The sequence below is a fragment of the Lacerta agilis genome, chromosome 7 (genome assembly GCF_009819535.1).
Source record: "Lacerta agilis isolate rLacAgi1 chromosome 7, rLacAgi1.pri, whole genome shotgun sequence".
Taxonomy (NCBI): domain Eukaryota; kingdom Metazoa; phylum Chordata; class Lepidosauria; order Squamata; family Lacertidae; genus Lacerta; species Lacerta agilis.
The window spans coordinates 6,540,885-6,566,892 of record NC_046318.1 but is presented as its reverse complement, the minus strand read 5'-3'; the positions used below and the strand labels follow the sequence as shown (position 1 = coordinate 6,566,892).

Here is a 26,008-nt window from a genome sequence, read left to right as displayed (position 1 = left end):
AAAACTGCCACAAGTTTGCTGAAACCAAAAGGAACCAGGAGCAAGAAGCCCACCAAACCTGTAGCTGGTTTCTAAATCCTATATTTCCAGGTGTAACAGACACACATTGGCACTTTTATCTACAAAGAAATAAACACAGAATGGTACTGTTGACAGAAACACACGAACACAGCGCAACAGTCTCGTAAAATGGAGCGTCTTGCTTTACGAAAAGATAAAACAGAATATGCGGAATATATCCATGTCTCCAATAAGTTACATTTACATTGCTTCCCACTTGCTTACAAAAAGAGCAGAATAAACTACAAGCAAAAGAAAAATCTGCTAAAGGAGAAAGAGCAGGCTTGTGTCGTCTGTGGCCATCAAGAACCAGAGCGGGCCCAATTCCCGTCTTGGCGTAGTTTTGTTCCTTCTCATTCACCAGCAGTGGATTCCCATCCTGTGGCCACAGAACTTACAGCAGAGTTATGTGGGAGTTGGGGAAAGTTCTCTGGCAACTCCCATCAGTGTTTCAAGGGCTAGTCAGGTTCGTTTTAGTCCTCAATGATTATCGGCTCATCATTCGCAGGCTGCTGTAGATGTAAACCTGTTACTGGCCAGAGGACTATAGGCTTGTAAGGCCGTCTTGCAGCTTGTTTCGCTTCAGAGAAAGAAAGCAACTTGCGGATTTTCCTGGGAGAGAACGAAAAGAAAACCTTGTCAGAGAACAGATACTTGTAACTTTCTTTTCCTGTTTTTATCAGTTGCTTCAAGATCTGTTCCGTTAGGGGGCTGTATAAAAATGCAGTTTCCTTTGTTCCATTATTAATTTATTGCCCGCTTTTCACCCTAAGGCGGGTTACAATAATTTAAAATACAGCATTGAAAGCAGTTTGAAACAACCTATAATCACAAAAATAGGATGGGTCCTTAAAAAAAAAAAAGTGGAGCTATTACTTCCCATGATCTGGACACTAGAATTCTGTTGATACAGCCTAGAATAGCCTTTACTTTTTTTGCTGCTGCATCAGTTAACCCCTAGATCCTTTCCACATGTACTACTGGCAAGCCAGATGTGCCCCTATTCTATATTTGTGCCTCTGGTTCATCCTGCCCAAGGGCAGAACCTTACGTACGTTCCTACTGAAATTCTATTTGTTAGTTTGGGCTCAGTTCTTCAAACCGTTAAGGTCAACTTGAATCCCAATTCTGTCTTCTTCAGCAATGTTTTGCTGAAAGCTGTATTGAATTCCAATGGCAAATTATTAAAGAAATTCTTAAGAGCTGATTGCCATCCCTAGTGACACTGACAAAATGAAAGATCTGCTGTCTAGCATGGCTAAGCCTGTTATGTTCAATACTGCTAAGTTTGCATTAAAAGCTTCCTAACTCATGAAAAAAATGTGTGTGTGGCCTTACATGTGCCACTTAGTTATAACATAGGTTAAGAGGTATAAGATATTAAGGAATTTTAGTAATTAGAAGGTAGATTATGAGTGTTTGGGAATCTAAGAGGTTACGAAAAGGTATTCGCAAGGGACGCAGGAGGAAGTCCTATCACAATGTGAGGAAGTAATATTAGGTATAAGAATTATGTACGTTATTATGTTTTGTTTTTATTTGTTGTTTATGTAGTTTTGTTTTATGTATGTTTGTTGTAAAACCTTAATAAATATTATTATTTAAAAAAAATACACGTGCCACTTAGTTGTGTTTTATGTATTATATTACACGTGTTTTATTATCGAATTCTCATTTAACTTTGCTTGCTTGCTAAAATATGTTTCATAAACCTTTACTGGAGGTTTTTAAGCAGAGGCTGGATGTCCATCTGTCATGGATGCTTTAGTTGAGATTCCTGCATTGCAGGGGGTTGGGCTAGATGACCCTTGGAGGTCCCTTGCAACTCTACGATTCTATCCTCCTCGAGTGAGTCATTAATAACTGCAGCCAGTAAAGAAGCAAACTCTCTTACTAGCAGTTCTGTGATACTAGGTTTGCAGGTTGAGAAAAGTATGCAGAATTTTCTGCAAAATAAGGACTCAACTTTTGGTTGAAGGCAGCCATTTCACCAGATCTGTCTGTTTTTGAAGAAAGAAACTACTGATTCATTTCAATCTTACTCTATCTTTTCAGAAGTTCAGTCATTAACCCACTGCAAACTGATTACTCTTACAGAATCACAGAACGGACTCTTACTGAAGTTCCCATGCTACCTGGTTTCCTCAGTGGCCATGTAGAAAACATCGTCGGGAGCGTCAATCCAGTTCATCCTCTTCCTTTTCACTGGAAACATGGTTCCACCACGGATTAACCGGACTTTTGTTTGGTATGATTTCCCATTGAGTAGCAAGTTTCGACTTGGCCCCTTAACGCAATATATAAAGAACAACAAAAAATGTTACGAATCCCTGCAGAAACCACTTTAGGAATAAGTATCTCTTAAATAGACAGAAAATGAGAACTTTTCTTGCTGTAAATTCCTGCTCTGATGGGAGGCAGGGGAACATCCAGTATCATGTGAGAAATCCCTGGCAGGAGGCAGAGCATTAGCAGTTGGAGGGGTCCAATTTCCTCCGACTGTACTGGAGCACAGCAGAGACCCTATATAAAAAGGGGGGGTGCTAGGAGGGTCCACCACTATCTGTGGGTGACAAGCATTAAAGAGCTACCTTTGAGGACTCTGCGTCTTCTTTTCCCTTTTTCTGTTTTTTTGTTTTCATCCACATTAGTTTATTTTCCCATCTTACTGTATTATGAAAAAGCTTCAATAAAATCTCATGGAAAAAATAAATGAAAGGCTGTTATGTGTGCAAACGTAACAAGAAAGATTGATTGGATTCAAGGGCGCACTATCTCGCCTTCCACCTCGGACTGTCAATAGAAGGGTGAACCAATTCTAATCCCCAACAGCTGAAGTGGTAAAATAACCTCCTGCCTTGCATGCAGAGATTTGTGGGAAGAAGGAAAAAAAAATACTTTTTCCTTTCATGTAGTTTGAAGGGTACTCAATATGTGTTCATCATGTTCCCAGGACAGTTGACAAAAGCAAAGCAAAGCAAAAAAAAAAGTAGCAGCAACGGAATAGTTAGCATCATAGAGACATCGTGCCCTCCTGGCATAGAACCACAGAACTGAGAGTTGGAAGGGACTTGAATCTATGACCCAGAGATTAAGAGACTCCTGCACTACCGACTGTATAAAAGTAGTCAGCAGCACAGAAAACAAACACCATTCTCCTAAGATTTAGTGTCAGGAGTATAACGTATTCCTGGACACCGCAGAGTTAGATGCAGACTTTTCTGGAAGCTTCTGGCTGTTGTGAAATTGACTAGACAGCTCAACGCAGGAACTCAGCAACTCACTGGATAACTATATACAGTATTTATTGATTGAAGCAACTAGTATCCATAAGTTACTATTTACAGACTTTACAAAATAAAAGAAACAAAACATAAAATCTTTTCCTCTCTGTCTCTCTCTCTCTCTACACTGACCACGTTCTCCACACTAACCACACAGCTCTCACACAGAGCTCAGTTCTTTAGGAACTCATTGACCAATCACAGGTCGTTGCTAAGGGTCTGAGAGAGAGCAGATCTGGGCTTTCTGCCAACTACTAATTGCTTGGAGATAGACAGCTGCATTTCTGCACGTAGGCAACTCTGAAATCTCTAACACATTCAGCATATAAGCAACATACAGAAGATTTAAAAGCTGGGTATTGAAATTACAGCACTGACACATTTCTTGGTGGGGGGGGGCATCACATCTAAGGTCACAACTGTGAAGAAAGGCTCTAATGTACCCCACCATTTCTCAAAGCCAGCCTAATGCAAAAAGGGTATTTAAGATGCCCACCTGGGAGAGGTGACCAACCTGGCCAGCTGATTCTAGATCTTATTGGTAGGAAAGAGCTAGGGGAGGCACCCCCTGTAGGAGAGGAGTGAGACTTTTAAAATGAGGAGCAACTAATGCCACAGAGAAGTGAGGAGGAATTAAAGAACCTTTTAATGAGGGTGAAAGAGGAGAGCGCAAAATATGGTCTGAAGCTCAACATAAAAAAAAAACTAAGGTCATGGTCACTGGTCCCATCACCTCCTGGCAAATAGAAGGGGAAGAAATGGAGGCAGTGAGAGATTTTACTTTCTTGGGTTCCATGATCACTGCAGATGGTGACAGCGGTCATGAAATTAGAAGACGCCTGCTTCTTGGGAGAAAAGCAATGACAAACCTAGACAGCATCTTAAAAAGCAGACACATCACTTTGCAGACAAAGGTCCGTATAGTTAAAGCTATGGTTTTCCCAGTAGTAATGTATGGAAGCGAGAGCTGGACCATAAAGAAGGCTGATCGCCGAAGAATTGATGCTATTGAATTATGGTGCTGAAGGAGACTCTTGAGAATCCCATGGACTGCAAGAAGATCAAACCTATCCATTCTTAAGGAAATCAGCCCTGAGTGCTCACTGGAAGGACAGATCCTGAAGCTGAGGTGCCAATACTTTGGCCACCTCATGAGAAGAGAAGACTCCCTGGAAAAGACCCTGATGTTGGGAAAGATGGAGGGCACAAGGAGAAGGGGATGGCAGAGGATGAAATGGTTGCACAGTGTTCTCGAAGCTACTAACATGAGTCTAACCAAACTACGGGAGGCAGTGGAAGACAGGATTGCCTGGCGTGCTCTGGTCCATGGGGTCACGAAGAATCAGACACGACTAAACACGACTAAACAACAACAAAAAATGCCACAGAAGATAGTCAGGATTCGAGATTATCTTGGATTGGAGAACTGGGCCAGAACACACACCACAAATTTCAAAAGGGACAAATCTTAAGGTTCTGCACTTAGGAATAACCAGCTGCACAAATGCAAGATGGGGGACAAGGAGTCCCTGCAAGTAGTTGCTAACATCGTTAACACAAAATTATTATGAAAGAACTGTTTGTCAGAGTTCAGAAAAGGAGTGCAAACGTTGAATCTGGTTGCAGTATTTGCTTGATGACAGCTTGACCTAGTGGACAAGCCCAGAAGTGAAAGGAAGATTCTCCGATTCTATAGCCTCTTCAGCACAAAAGACATGTTGCCGTTCATGTAATGCAATTTCACAGAGGTGTTCGGCGACACCTGTGCACCGATTCCTGGCTGATGAGATTTGTATTGGCAGATTGCTCCAAGTCTTATCTCTCCCAGCTTTGACCCAAATATTGGATTCCCATACTGTTTTCAAACCGTTGGGAGTCTTTGGAAAGGTGACACACTCTTGGCCCTTATGGAATAAATACAAAATGTTCAAATAGTGTACGTGGGCATCATGCTCCATCTGTGGCAAATACAGTGTGTGTAAAGTCTGCTATTTTTTGAAACCAATCTGCCATTCTCACATTAGTTCCATTAGTTCAGAAGTAGGTTGGTTCCTCACATGTAGATCTCCGATTATATGTGCACCCTAGCCCAAATATTGAGATTTATGTACATGGATTAATTGAGGATAGTCTGAAAAAGGAAGTACAGTGGTATCTCGGGTTACAGACAGTTCAGGTTACAGACGCTTCAGGTTACAGACTCCGCTAACCCAGAAATAGTACCTCGGGTTAAGAACTTTGCTTCAGGATGAGAACAGAAATCGTGCAGCGGCAGCAGGAGGCCCCATTAACTAAAGTGGTACCTCAGGTTAAGAACAGTTTCAGGTTAAGAACGGACCTCCGGAACGAATTAAGTTCTTAACTCGAGGTACCACTGTAATGATGAGACAACCAGTGGTCAAATCCCTATCAACTGCTTCCTTCCCCAGAATTCAAAAAGGAGTTTTAAATCCTTGAAAGAATAGAGCATTAACAGACATAAAAAGGATAGTTTTCAAAGAAGGAAAGTGAGCTCTATGGAGACTCATGTGATGTAATTATGATTCTAAGTTAGGTTTAATAACCGTTTGAGTAGTATACTCCAAGGGTTGCCAACCTTTTTGGACTTGTGGACGCACTTTAAATTTTGAGAAAGTGCTGTGGGTGCCAGACACAAACGTGCATTACACAAAATTAGAGGGAGTGCACCTGACAACCGCATGCTGGATGTGGGATGTCAGCTGTGATTTCCCAGTCCTGCCCCCACCGCCAACAATATTGTTGCTGTCTAATAACAAATGAGATTCTCCAATCCCAGAAAAACTATTATAGGTGGACACAGCTCATATGCACCCCTCTCTCTCTCTCTCTCTCTCTCTCTCTCTCTCTCTCTCTCTCTCACACACACACACACAGTCTGGACCTTTTGCCAGAATTACTAAACTCCGTAAGCTTTCCTTTCCACTTTTAATCACATCCTAGAAATTTATTTATTTATTTATAAAAGCATGTCTATAACGCAGAATCACAAAATATTGGTGTGGTGTTCAACATCAAAACACACAACATCATTTAAAAATAAAAACGCAGCTAATTAAAGTGGCTGGTTAAAATTAAAAATTAAAACAGCAGCAAAGGCCTGTCAGAATAAATTTCAATCACTAGTGTTATGAAACAAGAAAATAACTGTGATGTAATTTGGGTGGTAGTAATCTTCCTCTATTACGAAAGAGTTATTTTATTCCACGATTGGATCAATATTTTCTTTCCTTTTTTTCAGCTGTTTGGAACCCACAATGAGATTTATTCCCTAAAAGTTGAGAATGCTGTTGTATGTGCAGCCCTGAATGTTTCCGAAGCTCACCAACTTCAACTTGTGGGGTGCTGAAACAGAGATTTGATTTATCTTCGCTTGCATCTAGACCTGCTATGAGGCTGAAATCCCGACAGATGATTTTCAAGTTCCTTAATTTCCTCTTTCAGATTGCTCAGGGCAGGATAGCCTCTGCAAATATACTGACGCTGTGAGCTTTTCCTTTGATCTGTAAATTGCTTCTCCTAAAACCTCCACCACCACAGTCAATAACAAAGCTGCCTCTGGTGAGACTTAGTGGTTGGAAATCCGAGCCATAGGCACAAACTCCTGCATCTTATGGTGAAGACTCCTGGTTCACCAAAATCATAAATTTGGCTCCAAAATTCATCTCGGTCAGTGGTTTCGGTAGGAAGTCCCATTGCGCCTTGTCAAAGGCTTTATAGGTATTCTGTGAGAATACAGATACTGGCCTCGTATGTGAATGATGTTTAACACCTTCACCTCAACAGATCTATAACCATCTTACCTGTTGAACCTAAAGGGTGCCAAATCAGTGGTTAAAAAGAGGATTTTGGATATACGTTTCCAAGAGCTTCAAGGGGTTGGAACAGATGACCCTAGTGGTCTCTTCCAACTCCACAATTCTATGAAAAAACTAAAAACTACTGCATAGAGACCCGGCTCCCCTCAGTCTTACCATACTTCCCCTGCAAAGATGGAATGCCCTGAATTATAAGAAAGCTTTCTCTGTGCCAAGGCTTAATGCCCTCCCTTCTAATTTATTAGATGGCAAGATATAAGTGAAACTCGAAAAATTAGAATATCGTGGAAAGGTTCATTTCTTTCAGTAATTCAACTTAAAAGGTGAAACTAATATATGAGATAGACTCATGACATGGAAAGCGAGATATGTCAAGCCTTCATTTGTTATAATTGTGATGATTATGGCGTACAGCTGATGAGAACCCCAAATTAACAATCTCAACTTTGGGGTTTTCATCAGCTGCGCGCCATAATCATCACAATTATAACAAACAAAGGCTTGGCATATCTCACTTTGCATGTCATGAGTTTATCTCATATATTAAACTCCAGTAGCTAATGAAAGCAATTGCTTACATAAATGGACTTTTCCACGATATTCTAATTTTTCGAGTTTCACCTGTGCAATAAAACCTCAATGCCCTTGTAACAATGCTGAGGTAGCATGGATGTCCTTTCTTTCTGTAGTTTTTATCAAGTAGCTAGGAGAGACCTAATGTATCCTATTATACAGCCCAACCTTGGTAGCTACTTTGAGTCTCTTATGATCACTTTCCTTCAGGGCTCCAATGTGTCAGTCACAGGATAAGCAGCAAAGCTTTTTTTTTTTAATTACCATCCTTATTTGACCTATTAAGGTTGCTTGATACATATATTTTTCAGTATTATAATTCTGTGCAATTCAGTTGTATTAATGTGACTTTTTATTGATGTTATTGTTAATTGTTTGAAATGTTATAATGATCTGCTGACTGCAAATAAATTTTAACACCTGTCTCGCAGAATCTGCTACGTGCTTCCTCTTCTGATAAATAATGAGCTATGGACTTAAGCCTAGCTATCAAAACTGTTACAGTTAAAGCTATGGTTTCCCCCAGTAGTAATGTATGGAAGTGAGAGCTGGACCATAAAGAAGACTGATCGCCGAAGAATTGCTGCTTTTGAATTATGGTGCTGGAGGAGACTCGAGAGAGTCCCGTGGACTGCAAAAAGATCAAACTTATCCATCCTTAAAGAAATCAGCCCTGAGTGCTCACTGGAAGGACAGATCCTGAAGCTGAGGCTCCAGTCCTTTGGCCACCTCATGAGAAGAGAAGACTCCCAGGAAAAGACCCCGATGTTGGGAAAGATGGAGGGCACAAGGAGAAGGGGACGACAGAGGATGAGATGGTTGGACAGTGTTCTCGAAGCGACTGGCATGAGTTTGGCCAAACTGCGGGAGGCAGTGGAGGATAGGGGTGCCTGGCGTGCTCTGGTCCATGGGGTCACGTAGTGTCGGACACGACTGAACTACTGAACAACAACAATCAATACTGCTGATTTCCTGGTTAATTAAGCTTATGTGTCTTTTTGAGCATAAATCCTTTCTTAGTTTGAGCAGCACAACTACTCAGTCTGGTTTCCAGGATTTTGGCAAATCTCCTCTTTCTAGTATTTTATTAAATGACCCAAATCCATACTAGGTATTTGTCTCCTTTTTAACTAACATCTAGTATTTCTGGTTTGGGGTTCAGATGACACACAAAGTCAAACCACAGCTTAGTCCACAGCAATGCTGCAGTGGCAGGACCAGAGTGTGAATAAAGAGGCCGTGAACCCGTGCATTTGTGTTAATCCACGGTTTGCCTTAGTGCTATGTGTGAGCAAGCTCTACGTCGTAACATAATTTCCTGGGAATTCTGACTTAGGAATGACACTGGGCTGCCACTGCTTGGATGGGTGGCAAGGCTTTTTATTGTTAGTGGAAGGAAGAAAAGCCTTGGTCACCTTGGTTTTAAAGAGAAGATCCCTCCTCCCCCGCAAATTTAGAACCACCCACTCTATTAAAATTAATACAATTTTGGGGGAGGGGCAATATTGCAAAAATATGTGGTCTGAATACTTTGCCCAGGCACTAACATCAACCACTTTCATAAAAGTTTTCTAGGTAAAAAGATCTCTTCAAACAAAAGGTGTTTATCCATTTTAGTGTATCATTTTATTTGGTTCTTTCCTTGTTTTAATCCAGGGGTGGCCAACTCCCAAGAGACTGTGGTCTACTTACACAGTTAAAAACTGGCAGTGATCTACCCCCTTTTGGTTGTTGAGCTTTTTTGGGGGAGGAGGAAGGCCCGTTTTTTAAGCATTCAGATCAAAGTTGTTGTTGAGCTTTTTTTTTAGGGAGAAGGAAAGCCCCATTTTTGGGGGGCGTAGGGCAAAAAATACTGAGCTTTTTTTAAAGGAGCCAAAGTTGTTGAGCTTCTTTGGGGGGGAGCCAGTGATCTACCAGTGATCTACCACAGGCGTCCCGTGATCTATCAGTAGATCACGATGTACCTGTTGGACATGCCCGTTTTAGTATACAGAGCCAATTTTTTTAATTAAAAAAAGAATGCAGTAAGAGCTAAGAAAAGCAGCGGCAGAAATGCACCTTAAAAGCAGAGGTAGCCAATGAGATAGCCTCAAGAGGTTGCACTACAACTCCCATCATCCCTGACCATTCACCATGGTGGCTGGTGCTGATGGGAGTTGTAGTCCAGCAACAACTGGAGGGCACGACGTTGGCTACCCCTGCCTTAGGGCTTTCTGCTTGGGATGGTGGTTTACTGTATCTTTTTTTTTTTTTAGATAAACATTCTCTTACCATTTGTCTGGTTTGTCCGTGGTTGGGCAGACCTAACAAACAGGAAAGAGAATAGAGCTCGTAAGACACCATTGCTTTTCCAAGAGAAAAAGAAAAAGAAAGAAAGCACAAAAATAAAAAACAGCATGGCTATATGTTTGAAAATGACTCACTTTCCAAAACAGGAAACGCTTTCACATTTGCTTTCTTTGGTAAATACATGAGATTAGCTCCTTAAGTGATCTAAAAATAATGGCAAAAATATTTAAATATACTGTCCATCTTTATTAATGGCAATGAAAGCAGCAGGAGAAAGTGTGCAGTAGTTCTAGGAAAGCATTTGTTGGCTTCCTTACCAGTCGGCCAACCAACCTATTTATCTGACACACTGAGGTTTGGCTCAGCTCAGCTTAACAGAGACTGACATTTTCCTCTGGGAAACATTGGGGGGAAATCCTGCTATTTGCAAGGCAGCCTCAAAAGGAAGCAGGCATTGAGCCATTCACTCCGAGGCATCGTTAAATGAGGGATCTGAATTAATAATCCCAACTCCTGCCCTCTTAAAAATAGTTTTCTCTCTCTTGGTTGGACATAAAATCAGTTTTATATGTGGTTTATCAGTGAAGAAGGTCATCTCACATAGATTCCCTAGGGGCGGTGTATCAGATTTATGCTCGTGTGATGAGTTGTCGAGGGAATCCCTCCTGTATATTGTTTTTATCTGCCCTTTATACAGTGATGTCAGGAGAAATTTGTTGAGCCCACTGGTCCAAAAATTCTCTGGACTTCCAGTTGAGATCCAGCTTACCCTTTTACTCCAGGATTCTAACCCAACAGTAACCTTGCAAGTGGCAAGGTATCTGACTTCGGTTTTGAACTATAAGAGGCGAAATGGCCTATTACAGGAATCCTAATGGTTCTTTTCCACCCCTTTTGGGCCTATAACTCCTGATAGTATCATAGGTTGAATTTATATTTATTTCTCCCGATTGTAAATATCTTGTTATTATTTTTATTTCAATGTAATTATTTTAGCTGTTTTTGCATGGATTGTAAGGCAGGTATGATTTGCGTGTCTATTTATGTATGAGCTTATAGCTGCAATAAAGTTTTATTATTATTACCGTATATTGCGGCGTATAAGACGACTGGGCGTATAAGACGACCCCCAACTTTTCCAGTTAAAATATAGAGTTTGAGATATACTCAACCACAGATTTTCCACCCGGCGTATAAGACGACCCCCGACTTTTGAGAAGATTTTCCTGGATTAAAAAGTAGTCTTATACGCCAGAATATACTGTATTATTATCCTACTTCTAAAAAAAAAAAAGTTTGGGGAGTGGAGCAGAAATCTTTATTGTGTTTCAGTCTGTGTCTTGGTCATAAGGGAGGTGTTTAGTACCAGATCAGAGTTCAGATTCCTTTCACACAACAATCCATTCCTGGTTTCACTGGCAGCCTTTCGGTTTCTGCTATTGTCAAAGAATTGGGAGCCTTGCTGAACACATTTGAATAGGGTGCAAAGGGTGAAATGGCTGCTGAGGGACACCAACGACGCTGGCAGCTAAGACGATCAGGAGGAAGAAACTAGACAAAATGGCGGTCAACTGCAAAGGGGATTCAGATATTTAATTTGGCACATGTTACCTGAGAATATTCTGCTATTCTATTCTATTTAATGCAACAAATAATTTTGGTAGCTGTGACCGTGGTTTTATTGTATGTCTGTGCCCAATGATTTTTATGGTTATTGTTGTTTTTTCTCCCTTTTTTCTTCTCTTTTTGTTCTCCTTCTGAATGATGCCATGGCCTAGGGCTAGTGCAATAAAAAGTTTAATTGGAATTGGGATTGGAGGTACCAACTGATTCAAATAAACGCTCTTCCCACCTCTGAATCAGATGGAAGATCTCTTTCGTCCAGCATCCCTTTTCTAACAGTGTCTTGTGAGATGGCTCTGGGGGCCCATGAAGTAGAAGTTCTCCACAGATACTGTTATGTATGTATGTACCGTATGTATGTATGTATGCATTTGTTTATTAGATTTATATACAGCCCTTCATCGAAAGATCTCGGGGTGGTTCACAAAATAAAAGCACAACATAAATAGTTAAAACAAAACAAAAACTCCCCTGCCCATAAACACATTTTAAAGGCTGTAGATTATTAATCAGCCAAAGGCCTGGTTGAAGAGGAATGGTTTTGCCTGGTACCTAAAGATATATAACGAATGTGCCAGATGAACCTCCCTGAGGAGAGCTTTCCAGAAACAAGGAGCCACTGCAGAAAAGACCCTGTTCTTGTGTTGCCACCTTCCAGACCTCATGTGGAGGAGGCACACGAAGAAGGGCCTCAGAGGATGATCTCAGGGTCCGGGTCAGTTCATATGGGGAGAGGCGGTCCTTGAGGTATAGTGGTCCTGAGCTGTTTAAGGTTATATCGACGCTACTAACATGAGTTTGGCCAAACTGCGAGAGGCAGTGAAGGATAGGCGTGCCTGGCGTGCTCTGGTCCATGGGGTCACGAAGAGTCGGACACGACTGAACAACAAAAGGTCAAAAGCAGCCCGGAAACTAATTGGTAGCCAGTGCAGTCAGGCTAGGATTGGGGTTATATGCTGAAACCGTCTTGCCCTGGTGAGCAACCTGGCTGTCAAGTTCTCCACCAGCTGAAGTTACTGAACCGTCTTCAGAGGCAGCCCTATGTGTTGCACATTACAGTAATCCAACTTAGAGGTTATGGTACCAGAGCAAAGACAACAGAACTTTGGCTGTCCCTGTCCACAGGGGTGCAGCTGGGCTACCAGCCAAAACTGACGGAAGGCATGCAACACCACTGAGGTCACCGAGCCTCGAGAGACAGCAAAGGATCCTGAAGGACCCCCAAGCCACACACCTGCTCCTTCAGAGGGAAACCCCATCAAGAGCAGGCAATCGCCCAGCCATCTGGTCTAGGGCCTCTGTTTTATCTGGATTGAGTTTCATTGGCTCTCATCCAGTCCAATTACCGAGGCAAGAAAAATCCACTGCCATACCTGCAATGTAAAGCAGGCAGCATACTCCAAAACTCCAGATACCCCCTCTCAGCAGTTTCATGTAGATGTTAAACAGCATGGGGGATAAAATTGAGCCCTGAGGAACTCCACCTCGAAGGCTGCATGGGGCTGAAGAGCACTCCCCAAGCATCACCCTCTGGGAACGACCATCCAAGTAGGAACAGAACCACTGGAAAGTGGTGCCACCTACGCCCAACTCAGACAGCCGCTCCAGAAGGAAACAATGGCTGGTGGTATCAAAAGCCAACTGAGAGGTCAAGGAGAATTAACAAGGCGCCGGAGCCGATGCAGCTTGTTCCTCCACTTTTCAACATCACAATGTATCACTATATTGTGATGTTTGGCTGGTGATACAGACCCATTCTGGACGATAGGAGTTCACCAGATCCTTAGCATCTCACACAAGGATATCTCCAGCATCAAAAACAGATCTGGAGAATTACATCTCTGCATCAGGCACTAAAGAAGACCACAGGCTGCCTCTCATCCAAGAGTTGTTTGACCAGTTACATCCTGCCACCATATACACTGATATAGATCACAGGAGCATGATGATGAATGAAAAATGGCCTTGCAAACCTGCTACGGCCACTTGAAATGCACTTCTAGGCCTCTGTAACTCCTCTTAAGTATTCCTGCAGTTCACGATTTACAACCTGGACATTCTGATAAACCCACAAACGCTACAGCTCCATGTTAAGCAAGTTGTCCTCTAGTGGCTAGATCAAACAACTTGGGCTGAACAGAGTTCCTTGGGCAGATTTTGACATCTCTTGATGTGCTGATGGATTGCTCCAAAAATGGAGCGGCATTTCAGAGTGTACAGAACAATCCATCAAGTCTCCAGGGACTTCTGGTGGCCCCAGGAGAGAGAGCTACAAGACAATGTATGAGACCCAAGTGTGTGCAAAAGACAATGCCCATTGCTCCAACGGTTTAATGCAGGCGAAGCCAGAATGCTGATCAAAATCTAAACTGCCTGGAACCAGACTTTCTTAGAACTGCCTCGCCCCTTATGAATCTCCCTGGGAACTTTGCTTTTCACCCAAGACACTTCTCCCTACCCCAAACCTGCAAATGTGCAGCTGAAATTTCTTCCCAGGGCTGAACGTATCTAAAGTCTCTCCAAGAGGCAGCCTTTGTCTTGACTGTGGAAGTAAAATCTGTCTTCAGAACTGAAACAGCACTCCTGGTTGGGAGGGGAAGGGAAAGAGGCTCAGCCGCGATAGATCCTGGCCCTGCTCAGCTCCAGCCTCCTCCCTTGTAGCAGTACCTTCCACTTTGCTTAAGCTCCAGTATGGGATGGAGCCTCAGTGAGCCTGTGCCATCTTCCCCTTCTCCCAATATCTCACCACAGCTCAGGCCCGGGAACCAGGATGGCCACTGCAGTGCTCATGTGCCGGTGCGTGGCAGCAGCAGAGGCTGCAGATCCAGCCTTCAAGAAGAGCATCACAGCTGCCTCTGCCACAGCAGTGGTGAAAGGCAATGCGTTCCCTGGGGGGGCCAGATGTGCCGTCCCTGTAGATCCTGCTGCCCAGATGGGATGGGATGGCCCCAATTATGTTCCAGAACATCTTGTACTGCCCTTGCCTCCTCTTCCGGCTGCTAAACTTCCACCAACTTTAAACATCCCCCCTGCTGCTTCCTGTTTTCCTTTATGCTTTGCTGCCAAGGTGGGAGTGTGATTTGTACGCTGGGGTTCCCTTGCACTCCCTTACAGGCTAGTCCTAAATTATGCTACTGGACAACCCCCAATTTCTGCTATAATCAGTTGGGCTACGAGGGGCTAGTTTTGCCAGTAACTCAGTTACTGGGCTTCCCACAACTGATACTGTAAACCGCCCTGTGATCCTCAGATGATGGGCAGTATAGAAATAAATGAAATGAATGAATGAATCTACTCAGCTGCCCTCAATGTTCCATTGGTTATAGAAACAGGGATCTTTGCCAGGCCATTTTGGGTCTTTCTGTTTTTCACATACTGGTGGCAACACTAAAGTACAGTGGTGCCCCGCTAGACGAAAAAAATTCGTTCTGCGAAAATTTTCGTCTAGCGGGTTTTTCGTCTTGCGCAGCGGCAATGACAGCCGCGCTCCGCAAAACGGGGGGGGGGGGAGAGACGAAAATTTTTCGTCTTGCGAGGCATTCGTCTAGCGGGGCACCACTGTATACAAAACTCCACTTTTTCTGGAGGCAACCTCATTTCATACCTAGCAAATGAAGTAGGCATTAGACTACAAAATTTGATGATGGAAAGAGTAAAATTAAACGAGGATGGCATCAGAAACTACCCTTTAGAAAGAGACTCAATTCAAAGTTCTGGTTTTAAAATTTAAAGCACTAAACTTGGCATCTGGGTATCTTAAGGATCTCTCATTCATATATTCTCTCCTGTAGGTCCGTTTACCATCCATGGCTGAGGAACTGATGGTGAGTAGCTACTAGGACGCGGGTGGCGCTGTGGGTTAAACCACAGAGCCTAGGGCTTGCTGATCAGAAGGTCACCGGTTCAAATCCCCGTGAAGGGGTGAATTCCCGTTGCTTGGTCCCTGTTCCTGCCAACCTAGCAGTTCGAAAGCACGTCTAAGTGCAAGTAGATCAATAGGTACCACTCCGGTGGGAAGGTAAACGGCGTTTCTGTGCGCTGCTCTGGTTCGCCAGAAGCTGCTTAGTCATGCTGGTCACATGACCCAGAAGCTGTACGCTGGCTCCCTCGGCCAGTAAAGCGAGATGAGTGCCACAAACCCAGAGTCATCCGCGACTGGACCTAATGGTCAGGGGTCCCTTTACCTTTACTAGCTACTAGGAGCAGGCTCCTTTTTTTGTAAGGCCCCCACAATGTGAAATGACCTCCCAGAGTCCATCAAGCATGGATCTTGAACTGTAAAGAATAAAGCTTAACTAACTCCTCTGCTCCGAGTAGACGCCCCCGGTATCTTCTTCAATCATGGAACTTGGATCAAGGCCTTCAGATGTTAAGGAGACATCTGCTCAAAAAATTTAATTGATCGCTCTTTCAGTTTTATTATTTTAGCGCTATTCCTCTACACGATTGATATTTTGTGATACTGTGCGCGCGCATAAATTTCTAATTAATTCTTTTAAAACTAATGTTGAGTTGCATATTCCTCCCTCACAAAAGGTGGCTGAAATTTAAAAAAATGAGTTTATGCAATTCAAGATAAGAGGAGACTGAGAGGAGATAGGATAGCAATTTTCAAATATCTCAAGGGCTGTCACATAGAAGAAAGAGCAAGCTTGTTTTCTCCTGCTCTGGAGGGAAGGATCTTGGATTCAAGTTACAAGAAAGGAGATTCCGACTAAACACCAGGAAGAATTTTCTGATGATAAGAGCTGTTCAACTGTGGAACGGACTTCCCTCAGAAGGTGGTGGGCTCTCCTTCCTTGGGAGGTTTTCAAGCAGAGGTTGGATGCTTTAGTGGAGATTCCTGCATTGCAGTGGGTTGGACTAGATGACCCCTGGGGGTCCCTTCCAGCTCTCCAATTCTATGATTCTGTGATACCTTGTTCATCTCCCTCCTCGTATAGTCAGTGAAACAGAATCTAGGCACGAATGAGGTAATCATGATGAGTGCATTCTATTCCAACCTAAAGTGAGAAGCAATTCCTTTCCTAGTCAATGCATTTCTCGGCCTTATAGGGCTACTGCATCATCGGGCTGCAATTATGCCATACGCTGCCTATTGGCTACAACAATTACGCTTCGTACTGCTTGTTCTCGAGGCTTTACTACCACAACACACTCTTGATAGACAGGCCTGAAGACTTCTTCTGAGGTGTTATACCAAGATGAGTCACCAAGGAATGACAGCTTAGTTGCTGATTAAAGCTGTTAAGAATGGAAGTTTAATTAATGCTTACTATACTTTCTGTACATTTTTTCTGCACCTATAGGCACATATTCCTGCCAGCTGAGGATGAATCGTCATGCATCAGGCGAAGTACACTGGAATCCATGGCAGCTTGTGCTATAATACATTTGCTAAGCTGTCCTGCAACAGACAAGCGTGGTTATCCTCCTGCGAGACTCTTACTTTTGAACTGTACATCTCATCTTTTTGCTCAGAACAGTCACCCAAGGCAGAATTCCACTTATACAGGTTTTCTTCTGGACAAAATTCAAGTTGCTGTTCTTCACCTATAAAGTCTTAAATAATTTGGGCCATGCACACCTCAGAAAATATCACTGCTGCCTGAAGCCACCACATCTCCCAAGAAACTACAGCAGGCGTGATGAACGAACAGTCTTGTGTGCCAGATACGGCCCAAAGCCTCCTCACCCTGGCACCACAGCCAGGCTTTTAAAAACCTACCATTGAAGCTAAAGTGAGAGGCAGCCCTGGAAAGTTGCCACTGGGTAAGGAAAGGTTAAAGTTTATCTCTGCATCTGCAACCCCCCCCCCTCTCCACCCTGCTGCACATTTAGGCCCCACTGCTCCGTATTTAAGGGTTTTTTTTGGGGGGGAGACTCCTCTTGGCTTCAGTAGAAGGGTTTTTAAATCTGTAGGAGGAGGAGGGGAGAAGATGCGGCCCCGTATTAGCTGTGCATGTCTCTGCATATGTTAAGATTGCATGTGCGTGTGCACATTTGGTTGTGCGTTAACAGCATGCAATAATGCCCGTGTCTGGCCCTGTCCACTTTGGATCCAGGTCAGGCCCCCAACAGCTTTCAACTGGGGCAATGTGGCCCTCAGCCCAAAAAACAGTTCCCCACCCCTGTGCAAAAGGTTGTGTACAGCAAAGGTTTGGGTGGCTGCTCTCTAATTATGAAAAAACCCTTCTTTCCAGAGACCTTCCAAAACTCAAACGTTATGTCAGAAGGGTTGCTAAATCGGGATATTTTTTATCAGCTGCAGTTAAACTGATAATGGTGTGTTAATACCGCATGGGAAATTATGGAGGGAGGCGATGCATTTAGAAATCACACAAACAACATGCGCACACAAGACGAAATGGGTGGTCACAAGCACGAAGAAGCAAACTTGAAAAGTCAGCAGACGAACCAAGAAAAAGTTACACTGTCCTAGCACAAGCCGAGCACGACTCCGTAAACTTACCCTTGCTTGGCATCAAAAGGCGCTTCTTCACGGAGCCTGGTAGAACACAGTGAACATAAAGATCAACAATCAGATTTGCATTATTTCACAAGCTTAACTTACAACAAATGACATGTTATCTGTGCAGGTGTTTGCTTGCTTTGTCAAAAAAATTTAACAGGATAGCACATCTAGGATAGTAGAAGCGAGGGTTATATGGTTGGGGGGAAAACGTTCAACAACTTCCACATTCTTAGGTATCTGGGAATTTTGTGGTGAGTGTTGCAGAGGAGGGTGAAGAAGAAGATCAAGGGTCTGTGAACCAAGATTTATGAGGGACAGTTGAGGGAGCTGGGTATGTTTAGCCTGGAAAAGAGGATACTGGGAGGAGATAGGATGATAGCCGTCTTCAAATATCTCAAGGGCTGCCACAAGATGGAGCAAGGTTGTTTTCAACTGCTCTGGAGGGTAGGATCCAAACCAGTGGCTTCTAGGTACAAGGTACAAGAAAGGAAATTCCAACTAAACATCAGAAACAACTTTCTGACAGTAAGAGCTGCTCGACAGTGGAATGGTCTCCCTCGGGATGTTGTGGACACTCCTTCCTTGGAGGTTTTTAAGCAGAGGTTGGATGGCCATCTGTCATGGATGCTTCAGTTGAGATTCCTGCACTGCAGGGGGTTGGACTAGATGACCCTTAGGGGTCCCCTCCAACTCTACAATTCCATGAAAAGAATTCAGCTGAATTTTGCTTCGCTATGCATAACAACTGACTTAAGTCTTTTTAGCACCTTCCATTGGATGGCTTACTTTTTCAACAAAGCTTTTAAGCAGAGCTTTTATCCTAGTCTGTATTCGATTTGAACTTGGTTTAATATGTGTATCTGAAGAAGTGTGCATGCACACAAAAGCTCATACCAATAACAAACTTAGTTGGTCTCTAAGGTGCTACTGGAAGGATTTTTTTATTATTTTGGTTTAATATAGGTTTTGGTTGCTAAATAATTTTGGGATATTTTAGCAATCAATTTTATCAAGTAATTCATCAATCTATCTATCAATCAATCAATCAATGTAACAAACTTAGACATTAAAATTGCTTTCCGTGGCAACGCCCCCCCCCCCCCCCCCCGCTGCACGTCAGGGCACTGCAGATTACTTTAAAGCATTCACAATGTTCAACCCTAGTCAAACCCACAAAAAGTGTGCCGTGTATTACATACCTAAGTACCGTATTTTCCGGCGTATAAGACGACCCCCAACTTTTCCAGTTAAAATATAGAGTTTGAGATATACTCGACCACAGATTCTCCACCCGGCATATAAGACGACCCCCAACTTTTGAGAAGATTTTCCTGGATTAAAAAGTAGTCTTATACGCCAGAATATACAGTATGTGTGGCCCCCTTTGGGTGTCTGGCCATGCAATCCTGGCCACTCAAGCCTGTTTGGCCAGAGCATTCTCATGCATCTGCTCTGTAACACCTGCAAGCAGATCATGCTAAAAGCAGCCACCAGCAAATAAGGGGAGGCAGATTTATGTTTGTGTAAAGGAGTCAGTACTCCATGTCTTGTGGGACATTGTTTGAGACATAAGTTTCTCCCCACCTTCATATTTTGGTTAAGGCAAATTGTATATAGTTAAAAGGAAAACATTTTTTTTTCCAGCAGAGAAAAGGATTCTCAACTACTATCACCACAATGAAGTCTAAGTGTGCTGGGTGCTCTCTTTTTCCATACTAACCTCATTTCTTCTCTGATGAATTAAACAATCCTAGGCTAGATTTTAAAGATCAGAAGCCATGATATATTAAGGGTGGATAAAACACAGGAGTTGCCCTATAGCTATTTCTATATATTCAAAAAGAGGAAAGCTCTGAAGCACCATCTGGCAATAGCAATTGGGAAGAACACATTTTTTCAAACAGAAAGTAAGTATTAAACAGTTCTGACAAAAGCAATATTAGCAACACTGAAAATGAAAAGCTACCAAGACAAACTAGTCCTGCAGACTTAAAAATTACCCTGCAAACACTGGCAACACGTTAGCGCCAGAAAATACTTACCATCCATCCCATTTTGTTGTTCATAGTTTCTTTTCCCCAAGATCGTTGGAGATCCATTGTTAATCACTGGAGTAAACTTAGCACAAGGCACACTGTTGAGGGAGCCAGACAAACTCTTAGCAGGATCAGGTTTCAGAGAGCAGGGGTGAGATTCTGTATGGTGAGAACAGCATATTAGGAGCATATTACAAAGGACAGTGGCAGACTCCTTTGTTTAAACCCAACTCTGACCCAGTCATGAATAAAGCAGGAAGAAGAGGGGTGCCACATTTTTTTATAAAAAAAACAACAAAATATGTATGCAGGTGAGAGTCTGAAACCTGCCCTTCTCATTACCTCTGCGCCCAAGCACTTTTCTTCCAGCAAAGCTAATTTTTGGTACTGGAGCTCAGCCGAGGAGGAAATTATCTGGGGTTGCAGATTATGAGAAGGTAAATTGCAGGCAGGCAGAGAATAACCCCACTTCCATTAAAATTCAGGAGGGCATCAGCCACATTTGTGTATTTGTTATCACATGTGGTTTGAACCTTTATTTAATGAATGAACTTGAAGGCAGAAAGAACTGAAAAGCGTGGCCAAAGGGCTGGTCTCAGAATTTGTTTGAAGACCTGGATAATGGCATTCCAGATAATGAAAGCACAGTGATCTTCTGCGTAGGCCTTAACAACGGTTATACAAGAAGGCAAGGTTTTATATCATCAAGTCGATACCAGCCGCCCCCAACCAGGTGTACCCTCCAGATGTTATTCATTTCAGCCCTCATCACCACTGACCATTGGCAGCGCTGGCTGGACCTGCTGTGAGCTGGAATTCAAAACATCAAGAGGGCACCAAACGGGGGGAATTAAGGTTGGGGCGGTGGCCACAATTCTAAGACCTGCAAACTCCATGAAAGCATAGAGTAGTAGAATGAAGATCAGAGCTCAAGGTTTCAGGAAAGCAGTGTCAAAGCAGGGGTGGTTAACTTGTGGTCTTCCTGATGTTGTTGGGACCCTGATTTCTGCCAACTATAGCCAATAATCAGGGATGACGGGCTCACCAGCCCCTGGCCACAGATTAGTCACCCCTGCATTAGACAAAGTGAGATATTTTCCTTCCACAGTTTGAGCAAAAATCGTAATACTAGAGGTACAAAGAAAGCTGCATCTTCTTTTTACCACACACTGTCCTAATATCCCAAAGAATATAACCAAACAAACTCATGGTAACAAAGATCTCCTCCAGTCAATGATCCTAGGAAAAATATGCCTTCCTGAGCAATCACCAACTTGTATTTAATAACAGAATGATAAGTCAAGAAAACACAACAAGCTCCCAAGTCGTTTATGATCTTGAAATTCAATTTCTTTTGAATATAAATTTCTCTCCCAATTTTTATTTACATGCTGTCTGCTTACGATCAAAGGGTGACAAATACGGCATTTCCCTTGAGTACAAGCAGTGCTTTGCAAGATTTTGTTTTGCCTTATTTTTTAAAAGTATTTTTATTAAAGATTTCTTGATTTACAAAAGTATGTGCAATGTCTCTCTCTCTCGTATTTTTTTACGTGTATCATTTTTACAAATCAGTTTCATTTGTTGAGACATTGGGAAGAAAAAGGGGGAAAGAGGTGGACACGGGTGGGAGGATGGGTGGGGGTGGGATGGGGTGTTGATGTTTCTGTTTTACTTAATATATGTAGCGTTTGGTGTCAGCGTTGCTTGTGCAGGTTCTCTGCTGTTCGCTTGTGTTCCTTTGGTGGTGAGAGAGGTTGGGGTTGGCCTAGGGTGTGGTGTTTTCTTTTATTTATTCAGAAAATGTATACATGCCACATAGCCCTCCCAAGGTGCCTTACAAACATCAAAACATGTGATGCAGTTTTTGAGCTACATACGAAACAAGGGTGTGCGTTTTGGCAGGAATCAGACCCTACAGTTGCATCCTCATGTGCAGATATTAAGGAGAATGAATGAATGAATTTATTTTTACGGTCACAGACTAAATCAATAATACAAAAACAATACATTAAAATTTGCACAACAAAACCATACACGTATATATACGTATACAGCAGCATTTAAAATATATAGATTAGAATTGGGGCATTAAAATATGGTATGGCCTAAAAATTGCCATTTAGGGTCCTATTCTTAGCTGTCAGAAAACCCCCCCTCCCCGCAGCTGGAAGGGTCGCGGGAGCGTTTATGGTACAGAGAACACCCTAAGCTGCTTTCCAGCTCCTCCTCCCCAGACAGCACAGGAAGCGACCATTCCTCTAGTGGGGAGGGGGGATCAGAGGCAGGAAGGCGGTGCAGGGGCTCTGAGAGGATGACAGACCCTCAACACCGTGGGGAGAGCTGGGAACGGGGTCAGGTTCCCACGCTCCGAGATAGGAGGCAGGAAGGACGTGGAAGGGGGAGGCATGGGTTTAGAATTCCGCGCCTGTTTTGCTGGACAAAGAGTCGGAAGTCCTCATTCCAGGGCTCTGCAGACGGTTGAGATGGACGTTTGATTTTAGCTCCACTGTATATAGCTGTGCACAATAAAGAACTTAGTTTAGAAGTTCTGCGTTTGGCTTTTACTCATGAGCAACCACTGAACGTCCTTACATTAGTGATAACACCGCTTGTTCTCTGAGCTTTATGGCTGCTACACAGTATTTAGCTACTTTCAGGGTAATCTCAGGGTCCATATCTTCTACAAGGCATTTAAGGCATAGGAATTCATTTAAAGGATTTTGTATGACCGGGGAAATAAAAACCCGGCGTATGGATATTAAGGAGAGAAAGAAAGCTTTTTAAAACAAGGTGTCCTTCCATGATCTGTGTTTCTTTGCATGTGGTTCCCTCTCTCTCTCTCATTCTCATTTATATCCTTCTATCTGTATGATATTTACATACTGTACTGACATTCTGTTCCATGAAGCATGAGCAAGAAATAGCATCAACTCAGGGACCATGCAATCAAGGGATGCTGCTTTAGTGACTGGGATCAATAGTGGTAAGGTACAATCTGTATATTATGGGCATCCCATGACTTTCTCTCATACAAGCGAAATGTCATTTATTCCTAAAATTAAAAGTTAGGGCCAATGTTGTGGTGTGGGCAGAACTGGTGAAACAGAGCTGTTAGCATGGGAAGGGACATTGGGTTAACCCTCTTCTGCCTGTCAAATATGACACTTTTTGCTAGCGAATAATATTATACTTGAAGTCACCAAAATGCATGTATATGGGTCAGCGGTCTATTTACCTAGATACCGAAGTACTGCTTCTAAAGGTTTTCTGACAACATGTTTTAAAAGCAACAAATCTTCTGAAGCTTCTGGTAAACGAGATGCACCTGAAGACAATATTGGAACAAATAATAGTTCATTTACATACTAACAAAAAAAACCAGAACTGACAAACAGCCTTTTTGACATCAAAGCCAGAGTTTTCTGAAGCATTTCAACGTAAAGGAAATCTGCAAAAGGAATGCACAAAAAATAATATTTAATACAAATTAGGCCTGAATCACAATGTTGGGAGTATTATTCCCAGCCCCTAATAAAAGTACTCCTGCCCAGCTTGGAATGTACTTTTACAGTGGGGACAAAGTCAATCAATCAATTTATTTATTGCATTAGCCATATGGCCATAGCACATAGGAAAAGACCAGGCAGTGGCCTGGCACGATTATACAAAGAATATAACAGAAACAGTTAAAACATTGGAGGTAAAATCGTACAGGATAATACAAATAAAATAAAGAGCAATAGCAGGGCATGACGACAGAGTCCATGTCAGGAAGATACATAAGACTAAGGCTAAGGGAAGTTAGCCAAAAAGATGGTCCTGAGTTTCAGGGCCTGTAATGTGTAGATGGCCACTCCACGTGAAATCAAGGGGTTGGCATCCGCCAGTAAGTATTTCATGCGGTCAACATCCCTGGCGATAGTCGGCGGGATTAGAGGGAGAAGCCTGGGTCTTATTGAGGCATATAGTGGGCAGTAGAGGAAGAAGTGGATAAAGTCCTCTATCTTTCCCTTGTTGCATGGGCAGAGTCGAAGATCCAGAGGAGTATTGGAAAATGCACCCTGTAAGAATGCTGTGGGGATGGCATGAAATCGAGCTAGTGTAAAGGCCCTTCTTAGCGTGGGATTTATCAGATCACTCAAATAGTGGGCCAGAGATCTAACTGCCTTCACGCGAGGGAACCACGTGGAGAGTCTGGCCGCATTAGATAGTTCTTGATCAAGGGCAGCATCCCTAGCAAGAATCCAGTCGCGAATTTTGTCTATTTTACTCTCTTCCCCATTTTCCTTCCTTCTGCTACCCCAGTTGCTCTCAACCACAGAGAGGCCGAGAGAGTCAGAGAGTTTGCCTGATTTCTTTAGATCCCATTTCACTCAACTCAACTCAACTCAACTCAACTCAACTCAACTCAACTCAACTCCTACCACAATTCTGATAGCACAAGCTCTTGTCAGGCACGCAAGCTGAAATCATGCAATTAGGACGAGACAGACTCACATTCGGCTTTGATTGCTCCACTGTTGATAGGCATGTGAGGGTGCCGTGCCGCGTGCCACGGATGCAAGATATCCCTGCATAATCGTCTGGCGAGTCTGGTCAGCTTTGTAGTATGGAGATAGAAAGCTTGTCGCGTTTTCATCCCAAACTTGGGGCTCCCATTGTTCCTTAAGGGTCCACTGTGAGGACTCTGGGAAAAGGAAAATTTGTGAGGAGTAACCTTGGTCCACCTTAAGACTTTGCTTCAACTTTTTTGTTTTTGGCCTACAGGCCAGTAAGGAACCACAGTGGTGAGCTGCGGATTGATTTACTAACTGAATATGGTGAAAGCGCCTACCAAATTGTTTCGATTTGGCCCCGGCCGTTCTCCATCCAGCCGTGTAGGCATTTTCAAGCCTCCATATTTCTTCCAGTATGTCCAGCAAGATGCACACAGACGACACTGCATGTTAGGGGGACCCCAAGAATACCACTGGTGAGATTGCGTCACTGGGAACAGCAAAAGCAGGTATCAGTTAGGACTCATTTGCATGCCATATCTGTTGAGTCTCTTTGCCACTGCAAAAGATAAACAACCTAGCTTTCCAATTACAGGTGGGTAGCCGTGTTGGTCTGCTGTAGTCGAAACAAAATAGAAAATTCTTTCCAGTAGCACCTTAGAGACCAACTGAGTTTGTTCTTGGTATGAGCTTTCGTGTGCATGCACACTTCTTCAGATACCCTGAAACAGAAGTCACCAGATCCTTAAATATAGTGAGGGAGTGGGGAGGGGTATCACCAAACTTAAAACCATGGAGAAACCTGGTTTGAACAAAGACATTGGATTCTTATCTCATTATACATAACAAAGCCATCTTTAGCCACCTCACCCCTTGCCTTTCCCTGCAAGACTAATTGCAGCTGTTAAGAGGTTTTCCACACCTATCAGCTGATCACCCATTCCCACCACCCTTCTGAGTAATACCCCTCCCCACTCCCTCACTATGTTTAAGGATCTGGTGACTTCTGTTTCAGTGTATCTGAAGAAGTGTGCATGCACACGAAAGCTCATACCAAGAACAAACTCAGTTGGTCTCTAAGGTGCTACTGGAAAGAATTTTCTATTTTGTTTTAGCTTTCCAATATATGACAGCAGCTTGCTTTTACAATATATGGCAATAAAGGCTTACTTTTGTGTTATAATAGGAAAAGTACTTTGCCCTGTTCAGAAACTTACTAATATCTTAATTTTAACAGCACATTTAGCAAATGATATGTTTAAGCTTGTTCTGGAAATGGGGATCAGTTTATGCAAAGTGTTTTTGCTCAATCTGTGCCATTTGCAACTTTCCT

The 26,008-nt window shown here is 42.9% G+C and overlaps 1 protein-coding gene across 6 annotated transcripts in view; it reads right to left on the bottom strand.

Annotated features, from left to right (window-relative positions):
• Positions 1–392: 392 nt before the first annotated feature.
• MTA1 (metastasis associated 1) overlaps positions 393–26,008 on the bottom strand; it is a 67,125-nt gene continuing 41,509 nt past the window's right edge. For 3 of the 6 annotated variants that reach the window (XM_033154282.1, XM_033154283.1, XM_033154284.1), the window contains 8 exons: positions 25,014–25,165; positions 24,677–24,866; positions 23,415–23,504; positions 20,183–20,335; positions 18,138–18,173; positions 10,025–10,056; positions 2,196–2,347; positions 393–672 (listed from right to left, as the gene is read on the bottom strand). In XM_033154282.1, the coding sequence (XP_033010173.1) occupies positions 534–672; positions 2,196–2,347; positions 10,025–10,056; positions 18,138–18,173; positions 20,183–20,335; positions 23,415–23,504; positions 24,677–24,866; positions 25,014–25,165 (944 nt within the window). In that variant the 3' untranslated portion in view covers positions 393–533. Of the gene's footprint in view, positions 673–2,195; positions 2,348–10,024; positions 10,057–10,176; positions 10,247–18,137; positions 18,174–20,182; positions 20,336–23,414; positions 23,505–24,676; positions 24,867–25,013; positions 25,166–26,008 lie in introns of those variants that run through there. The other 3 variants (XR_004427000.1, XM_033154285.1, XM_033154286.1) reach the window with 3 other exon arrangements.